Below are 9,984 nucleotides of genomic sequence, written 5' to 3'. Positions count from 1 at the left end.
ACAAGCAGCAAGTTTCCCTTAAGTGGATACCCAAGGTTTATCGAACTCGGGGAGGAAGAGGTCAAAGATATCCCTCTCATGCAACCCCGCAACCACAAAGCAAGAAGTCTCTTGTGTCCCCAACACACCTAATAGGTGCACTAGTTCGGCGAAGAGATAGTGAAATACAGGTGGTATGAATAAGTATGAGCAAGTAGCAACGGTGCCGTAAAAGTGCTTGGCGTGTAGTTGATGGTGGTGGTATTGCAAGCGAAGTAGTAAACAAGCAGGTAGTAACTCAGCAGTATTTAGGAACAAGGCCTAGGGAATAGACTTTCACTAGTGGACACTCTCAACATCGATCACATAATGTAACGTATAAATGCATACTCTACACTTTTGTTGGATGATGAACATATTGCGTAGGATTACACGAACCCTCAATGCCGGAGTTAACAAGCTCCACAATAATGCTCATGTTTAAGTAACCTTTAGTGTAAGATAGATCAACGCTACTAAACCAAGTACTAGCATAGCATGCACACTTGTAACCTTCATGCATATGTAGGAGGAATAGATCACATCAATAATATCATAATGATAATTAACTCCACAATCTACAAGAGATCATGATCATAGCCTACGACAAGAACCACACGGTGCACGCACTAGTCACCTTTACACACATGCAGGAGGAATAGAACTACTTTAATAACATCACTAGAGTAGCACATAGATGAATTGTGATACAAAACTCATATGAATCTCAATCATGTAAAGCAGCTCATGAGATCATTGTATTGAAGTACATGGAAGAGAGATGAACCACATAGCTACCGGCACGGCCCCGAGCCTCGATGGAGAACTACTCCCTCCTCATGGGAGCAGCAGCGGTGATGAAGATGGCGGTGGAGATGGCAGCGGTGTCGATGGAGATGGCAGCGGTGTCGATGGAGAAGCCTTCCGGGGCACTTCCCCGCTCCGGCAGGTGCCGGAACAGAGTTCTGTCCCCCGAATTGGAGTTTCGCGATGGCGGCGGCGCCACAGTAACTTTTCTGGAGTTTCGTCAATTGGTGTCGAGGTTTTAGGTCACGACGACTTAAATAGGCGAAGAGTCGGAGTCGGAGGGGGCCCGGGCTGCCCGGACCATAGGGGGCGCGCCCCCTTGGGCCGCGCCGCCCACAGTGTGGGGCCCCCCGGCACCCCTCCGACCTTTCTTCGGTGCTCCGGAAGCTTCGCGTATTTCTAAGACTTTCGGCGTTGATTTCGTCCGATTCCGAAAATATTTCCTTACTAGGATTTCTGAAACCAAAAACAGCAGAAAACAAAGAATCGTCCTTTCGGCATCTTGTTAATAGGTTAGTTCCAGAAAATGCACGAATATGACATAAAGTGTACATAAAACATGTAGATAACATCAATAATGTGGCATGGAACACAAGAAATTATCGATACGTTGGAGACGTATCATGGATCACCCAAGGTTTATCGATCTCAGGGAGGAAGAGGTCAAAGATATCCCTCTCATGCAACCCTGCAACCACAAAGCAAGAAGTCTCTTGTGTCCCCAACACACCTAATAGGTGCACTAGTTCGGCGAAGAGATAGTGAAATACAGTGGTATGAATAAGTAGTAGCAACGACACCGGTAAAAGTTCTTTGCCCGAGACAAGAAACAAGCGATAGTAACGCAGCAGTAGTAACGCAAAGAAAACAAGTAAACAAGCAACGATAGCGATATTTAGGAACAAGGCCTAGGGATTAGACTTTCACTAGTGGACACTCTCAACATTGATCACATAACGCAACGTATAAATGCATACTCTACACTTTTGTTGGATGATGAACACATTGCGTAGGATTACACGAACCCTCAATGCCGGAGTTAACAAGCTCCACAATAATGCTCATATTTTAGTAACCTTTAGTGTAAGATAGATCAAAAGACTAAACCAAGTACTAACATAGCATGCACACTGTCACCTTCATGCATATGTAGGAGGAATAGATCACATCAATATTATCATAGCAATAGTTAACTTCGCAATCTACAAGAGATCATGATCATAGCATAAACCAAGTACTAACACGGTGCACACACTGTCTGAAGGAGATATGCCCTAGAGGCAATAATAAAAGTGGTTATTATTTATATCTTTATGTTTATGATAAATGTTTATATATCATGCTAGAATTGTATTAACCGAAACATTAGTACATGTGTGATATGTAGACAACAAGAAGTCCCTAGTATGCCTCTTAAACTAGCTTGTTGATTAATGGATGATTAGTTTCATAATCATGAACATTGGATGTTATTAATAACAAGGTTATATCATTATATGAATGATGTAATGGACACGCCCAATTAAGCGTAGCATAAGATCTCGTCATTAAGTTATTTGCTATAAGCTTTCGATACATAGTTACCTAGTCCTTATGACCATGAGATCATATAAATCACTTATACCGGAAAGGTACTTTGATTACACCAAACACCACTCGCGTAAATGGGTGGCTATAAAGGTGGGATTAAGTATCCGGAAAGTATGAGTTGAGGCATATGGATCAACAATGGGATTTGTCCATCCCGATGACGGATAGATATACTCTGGGCCCTCTCGGTGGAATGTCGTCTAATGTCTTGCAAGCATATGAATGAGTTCATAAGAGACCATATACCACGGTACGAGTAAAGAAGTACTTGTCAGGAGACGAGGTTGAACAAGGTATAGAGTGATACCGAAGATCAAACCTCGGACAAGTAAAATATCGCGAGACAAAGGGAATTGGTAATATATGTGAATGGTTCATTCGATCACTAAAGTCATCGTTGAATATGTGGGAGCCATTATGGATCTCCGGATCCCGCTATTGGTTATTGGTCGGAGTGAGTACTCAACCATGTCCGCATAGTTCTCGAACCGTAGGGTGACACACTTAAAGTTGGATGTTGAAATGGTAGTACTTGAATTATGGAATGGAGTTCGAATATTTGTTCGGAGTCCCGGATGAGATCCCGGACATCACGAGGAGTTCCGAATGGTCCGGAGAATAAGATTCATATATAGGATGTCATTTTATGTGAAATAAAATGTCGCGGAAGGTTCTATGGAAGGTTCTAGAAGGTTCTAGAAAAGTCCGGAAGAAACCACCAAGGAAGGTGGAGTCCACAAGGGACTCCACCTCCATGGCCGGCCAACCCTAGATGGGGTGGAGTCCCAAGTGGACTCCACCATAGGGGGCCGGCCACCCCCCACATGGGAGGTGGGAATCCCACCTTTGGGTGGGAGTCCTAGTTGGGCTAGGTTTGCCCCCTCCTATGGAAGGTTTTGGTTTCGGGTCTTATTCGAAGACTTGGACACCAACACTTGGGATCCACCTATATAATGAGGGGCCAAGGGAGGGGGCCGGCCACCCCAAGACTATAAGCTGGCCGCCCCCCTTGAGTGGCCGGCCACCCCCTCCCAAACCCTAGCTTTGCTCCTCCACTCCATATTGCCCGCATAGCTTAGCGAAGCTCCGCCGGACTTCTACACCGACACCACGCCGTCGTGCTGTCGGATTCAAGAGGAGCTACTACTTCCGCTGCCCGCTGGAACGGGGAGGTGGACGTCGTCTTCATCAACAACCGAACGTGTGACCGAGTACGGAGGTGCTGCCCGTTCGTGGCGCCGGAACCGATCGTGATCAAGATCTTCTACGCGCTTTTGCAAGCGGCAAGTGAACGTCTACCGCAGGAACAAGAGCCTCATCTTGTAGGCTTTGGAATCTCTTCAAGGGTGAGACTCGATACCCCCTCGTTGCTACCGTCTTCTAGATTGCATCTTGGCTTGGATTGCGTGTTCGCGTTAGGAAATTTTTTGTTTTCTATGCAACGTTATCCTACACTGTCACCTTTACACACGTGCAGGAGGAATAGAACTACTTTAATAACTTTGCTAGAGTAGCACATAGATAAATTGTGATACAAACACATTGCAATCATAAAGAGATATAAATAAGCACCTCACTATGCCATTCATCGGTGAATAAGTATTCTGTGAAATATAGCCTAAGAGACCCACACGGTGCACACACTCGTCACCTTTACACACGTGGGACAAGGAGTCTCCGGAGATCACATAAGTAAAACTCACTTGACTAGCATAATGACATCTAGATTACAAGCATCATCATATGAATCTCAATCATGTAAGGCAGCTCATGAGATTATTGTATTGAAGCACATAGGAGAGAGATGAACCACATAGCTACCGGTACAGCCCCGAGCCTCGATGGAGAACTACTCCCTCCTCATGGGAGCAGCAGCGGTGATGAAGATGGCGGTGGAGATGGCAGCGGTGTCGATGGAGAAGCCTTCCGGGGCACTTCCCCGCTCCGGCAGGGTGCCGGAACGAGACTCCTGTCCCCCGCATCTTGGCTTCGCGATGGCGGCGGCTCTGGAAGGTTTTCCGTATCGTGGTTTTTCGTATCAAGGTTTTCGCGACGGAGGCTTTATATAGGCGAAGAGGCGGCGCAGGAGGGTCGAAGGGGTGGCCACACCATAGGCCGGCGCGGCCGGGGCCCGTGCCGCGCCACCCTATCATCCGGGGGCCCGAGTGCCCCCCTCCGGTCCTTCCCGGTGTTCTGGATGCTTCCGGTGAAAATAGGAACCTGGGTCTTGATTTCGTCCGATTCCGAGAATATTTCGTTACTAGGATTTCTGAAACCAAAAACAGCAGAAAACAGGAACTGGCACTTCGGAATCTTGTTAATAGGTTAGTTCCAGAAAATGCACGAATATGACATAAAGTGTGCATAAAACATGTAGGTATCATCAATAATATGGCATAGAACATAAGAAATTATCGATACGTTGGAGACGTATCAGCTGTCCCCTTCGTCGACCTCGAGTCCTCCGACGATGAATGGTACAAGCCATCCCCGGGGTGGGGAGACGCCGGCCAGGGCAGCAGCAGCCAGGCCGCGCAGCCGAAGGTCAAGGACGACGGCTCCGACGACGACGTCGACGACTACACGGTGTTCTACCGCCATTTCGGCATGTAGAGCGCCGTGTTTTAAAATTAGCATTTGAATTCCCCTAGCCGAATTCGAAATATAGTCGAATTCGGCCTCTATGTATGAACTCCGCCCGTTATATAATAAATAACGTGAAGACGCGATGATATTTTGCCGGCAGTAGAAGCAGATTGCGAGCACCGACCTGCTGACATCAGACGTAGTCCTAGGTTTGTCTGGAAACTCTTTTCTTGATCAATTAAATAATTAGTAAACAATTAATGTAGAAATAGATCTATTTTTATACAGTAATTATATATAAATATATTTTTAGAATAAACTATCTATTTTCGCATACTTACTGTCGATGTAGTGGCACCAAGGTCCATGCAGCGGCCCATCTACAAGCTGGGGAGGTTCCACCCCTCCGCGAGGATCAGTGGCTTCGCGAGAGTGAAGCTCCTCGCGAGGATGTCAATACTTAGCGCTGCCAGGAGGGCAGAAGGCCCTCGCGAGTTACCCCTTCGCGAGTAGTGTGCAACTGTGCATCAAGTGCCAAAAGACGCGGCGCAAGAGCCCTCCGCAGGGCGAACTGCGTAAGGACGAAGCTGATGAGGATGACACAAACCATGACCCACCCTAAAAGAGAAGAGAAGCTCAGACATTGCCTGCATAAATATGGATGGCCGTTGCCTCCTTTCCGTAAAGACTGGCCATGGATGGCGCAGTGCAGTAGGAGGTGTCGACATCGTTCACAACCACTCCCGTGGACCGAAGCCCTTCCAGAGCGTAGACTTGGCCTACAGTGTGTAGTTAGGGACAAATGTCCTCCTCCCTACGTACGCTTGTGGTAATCCATCTCCCAAGTTTCCGCGGGGAGGAGGGCCGGTGCCTCTATAAAAGGAGGGGCAACTGCCCAATAGGGGGATCTTCTCCCCGATCCCTAGCCGATACCTTTCTGATTCCCTCTTCTTCAACCTTGGGGAGATCATATCGAGATCTGGGGCGAGTTCTTCAAGCCACCACCTTGTAAACAATATACTCGCTTGGCGAGACATCAATACAACTCAAGTAGGACGTAGGGGTTTTAATTCTGTCTCTCTTTGTCGTGTCATTGTCATTGCTCCTCGCTGTCGCCATAGCTTTGGGTAACTTGGAGCGTTGCCTCAAGCCCCCCGTGATCGATAACCCGAGGGTCTTGCCGAGGTACCTGTGTTCCTCTCGAGATACGAAACCCTGACACTTACATGGCACACACAACTTTATTTTTCATAAATACATGATCTATAGTACCGTCAACAACAAAGTTGGAAAATTTAATAACTTTTAGTTTGGCAGAAATAAAAACGAGAAATGTGAAAAAGTGTGAAGGTGTGGGTGAGTCCATGCTCTTCTACATTTTTTTGACATTTTCACACTTTATCTCCCGTTGCAACGGGCATTTTTCCTAGTATAATAAATATCATTAAATTTAGTCTATATTCATCCGTTTTTAGCCGTAGTTTGTCAAGTTTCCGTTTTTCAAATTCGCATCGTCGACTTCGCCTGGGCACGCGGCTGGGAAACTACTCCTCCCCACGCCAAATCTTCCTCCAATCCGGTCGAAAATTTCGCCGGATTTGGGCGTGGGGAGCGCCAACGAGTGGGGATGCTCTTATAGTGGTGTATATGACAGGTTTTTTACACCCTGCCCCATCTGATGGGATGCTCTTATCCAGTCAACACGAGCTGACCCTCGGTCCTGCTTGTCAGCCTCCCGTCAACACTTGGCATGGTCGCCAGCTGTGGAGAAAATATCGGGATGGTCAACAGAGGTCGTGGGCCTGAAACACTACCACCGCGTGGACCAGGTCCTGGTGCACCGCAGACCCACGCCCCGCTCCCGTGCTCCGTCGCGGGCCGGTCCATGCGCCGCGCCGCTGCCTCCGGGCTTGTCGTGTCTTCAAAAAGGGAAACCCACCCCCCACTCCCCGTACGGGCGCGAGGCTTGCAGTGCAAGAGAAAAGAGGAAGCCCGCGCCGAGACCTCGCCGCCGCCATGCCGGGCATCGAGCAGGAGGACGCGGCGCCTCCGCCGCCGCCGCCGCGGCCGCCGGTCGCCACGGAGGCTCTCCGCGACAGGATCGTCGAGAAGGTCAAGGAGAACCGCGTCACGCTCATCGTCGGGGACACCGGATGCGGTAACGATCTGCCTGCTCTTTCTCCCTTCGATACGCGCTCGTTTCGGCCTCGATCGCTCGCTCGCATTTGGGTGATTCGGTTCTTCTTTGGTGTGCCGCATTGGGGTTTGGGGGAGGTTTATCCCCAAGCCCCCAACTTTTGTTTCCTTTCCTCTGTTCGCGGAAACCGCGCGTTTCGTTGGCCTGGATTTTCGCAATTTTCCTTTTTTTTGTTTCGTTTTCATCTATACTTTCCTTTTCCAAAAATGTATTTTTTTTATCTGCTGTTTTTTTTTGGGGGGGTCGACGCAGGGTGGGCAGCATTGGGGTGTCTCGGGGTGGGGTTTCTGCCAGATTGGGAAGACCTGCGAGGGCCTTGGCGCGTTTTAACTTTGATTGGAAACCTGAGGGATCTCTGCCTACGGCTTACCGCTTGTTTTCTTCAAGGGTTTAAGCCTTCTGGGGGGACAGTTTTCCTTACGGGAATTTCTCCCGGATTCTTCGTTTTAGTACTTATAATTTGTCGATTCCTTCTGGCGCTAGTGTGGATCTACATTCTAGAAATGAAAATTCGACCTTTTCGGTTGGAATTTTAGCTAACAAGGGTTTGCAGTGCAGATTTGTTAATTGGTTGCTTACCTTTTGTGGAGACAGTTCCTTTTTTTAAGTTTCCTGGTGTCATTTTCATGCAATTGATTTCATTTTCGCATTGTTATAAGCTTTTTTTAAGGATTGCATGCTCAGCCGGCATAGGATGGAGGAATGGTGTAGTGTACAACACGTGATGCCAAGTTTCTAAATTCATTTTAAATCATACTTATGTATGATGAGACGATGGCATCGGCAGCAATGATCGTGCTCTAGGATGTAAAAGAACGAACTCGTCCCAATTCAGTCATACTAATGGATTCAACTCCTCCTTCTGTTGCAGGAAAGAGCTCCATGGTTCCCCAGTTCCTCCTAGATGGAAATATGGAGCCCATCATGTGCACACAGCCTAGGAGGTTTGCTGTGGTCGCCATTGCTCAAATGGTAGCTGAAGCTCGCAAGTGTCAGGTAGGAGAAGAGGTTGGATATCATATAGGCCACTCAAACATGTCAAATCTCAATTCCAAAAGGTAATTCCTCACCGAGCCTGTCATCCAATGGCACCTTACTCCTTGATATTTGGCACATGAATGTATCGTTACTACAATATTTCATTTTTCTTCTACATGTTCTGTTAATCTGAATTCTCCACAGACATTATATGCTGGATAGGTAGCATAGGCTGCAATGTTGGGTGTATCTCAAGGATGACTTCAGAATTATTCAAGCATATTGCTACAGTGTAATCTTAGCTACATTCTACCACGAGAAAGCATTCCAGGAATCACGGTGGCACAAATATATATGACCATTCCATTCATATGATTGTATAAGTTAAATCTTAAAGTTTGGATAGACTGTGGTCCAGAACCCACAACCTTTTAGGACTGCATTCTTATGGCTTCTCAATTCTAGATTAAACAGCTCTATTGCTTGGTTAAGTGGAAAAATAATGATTTCGCTGACGCAGAGTGTTTAGAGGCCATAATGAATTCAGTATCACTATCATCAGCAACTCAGTCATAGGCAGTATAGATTGGATCTCTGAGTATGTTGATCGTTGACATCTCAACAAAAGAAAGGCACACTCACTTGCATTCCTTGTAGTTTTTCAGTTATTTTATATCTCATTCAAATACTCTGGATCATGCAATTATCAAACTAATTATACAGAAAAGCGTTACCTTTCATACCTGCATCCAAATGTATTTATGAGTTCGTGTATTTCCACTTTTACATTAGTAACTGGTAATTCAATGTTGATTGTTTCCAAAATGATCAGTTCACATACATATACAGATACATATGCTTGCAAATAATAGTATTGCTTCTCGCGTTTTAGCTTCTCTTTGTGTGGTCATCCTTGCCTACAATTTATATGTATCCATTAAACTGTGAGGTATAAGATGATCGTGAGTTACTGCTTGCTTATCAATTGTATTGAGATTATCACGAACTTGATTGCCATCATGGCAGTTTAATGTCTAGTTCTACTTCTTGCCTCCAAATTTCCAATATATTTGGCCTTCTGCCTTATTTCATGCACCATATTCACATGAACATCATGATATCATTTGTGCTACTTGATTGCCCTCAAAACTTGTTTAATGTATGAACCAGGTCAAAAATTGTTTTCAAAACAGCTGGTGTTGTATTGGAGCAACTGCGTGACAAGGGCATTGCTGCATTGAAATATAAGGTTATTATTCTTGATGAAGTACATGAAAGGTCTGTGGAATCTGATCTTGTCCTTGCTCTGGTTAAGCAGTTTCTGATGAAAAAGAATGACTTGAGGTAAGTACTCTGATTAACATGCATTAGTGAATTCAACCAGACACACTTTTTATAGTAGTAATGGACTCTATCCACCTTACAAAATAATCTTACTTCCTTCTGATTGCTAAGACATGTCATGCTATTCTTGTAGGTTGGTTTTAATGTCTGCCACCGCTGATATCACAAGATATAAGGAATACTTCAGAGATATTGGAAGGGGTGAAAGGGTTGAAGTGATTGCCGTTCCAAGCAGTCCACGTACTCGCATTTTTCAACGAAAAGTCCTATACCTTGAGCAGGTAAATATGGTAATTGTTTTCAAAATTTAAGTGGGCAATCAGTGTTCCGTTTTACTATTATACCCCGTGAGCTTGATAAAACTTGAACTGGATTTCTTTGCATGCTGTACTCTCTAGTCTTCACAATGTCTGGGTACTGAACAAGTGAACAAGCTGCAGTTTTCTTATATAGTGTAAACAGGG

The 9,984-nt window shown here is 45.9% G+C and overlaps 1 protein-coding gene across 1 annotated transcript in view; it reads left to right on the top strand.

Moving 5' to 3' along the window:
* Window positions 1-7,017: 7,017 nt before the first annotated feature.
* The window catches only part of LOC124663805 (zinc finger CCCH domain-containing protein 4), an 8,885-nt gene continuing 5,918 nt past the window's right edge, over window positions 7,018-9,984 (top strand). The window contains exons 1-4 of the mRNA XM_047201464.1: window positions 7,018-7,159; window positions 8,070-8,256; window positions 9,347-9,520; window positions 9,654-9,801. Of these exons, the coding sequence (XP_047057420.1) occupies window positions 7,018-7,159; window positions 8,070-8,256; window positions 9,347-9,520; window positions 9,654-9,801 (651 nt within the window). The remainder of the gene's footprint in view (window positions 7,160-8,069; window positions 8,257-9,346; window positions 9,521-9,653; window positions 9,802-9,984) is intronic.

The sequence above is a fragment of the Lolium rigidum genome, chromosome 6, assembly GCF_022539505.1.
Source record: "Lolium rigidum isolate FL_2022 chromosome 6, APGP_CSIRO_Lrig_0.1, whole genome shotgun sequence".
Lineage (NCBI taxonomy): Eukaryota > Viridiplantae > Streptophyta > Magnoliopsida > Poales > Poaceae > Lolium > Lolium rigidum.
The sequence above is the reverse complement of the archived record's forward strand: the minus strand, read 5'-3'. Positions and strand labels throughout refer to the sequence as shown.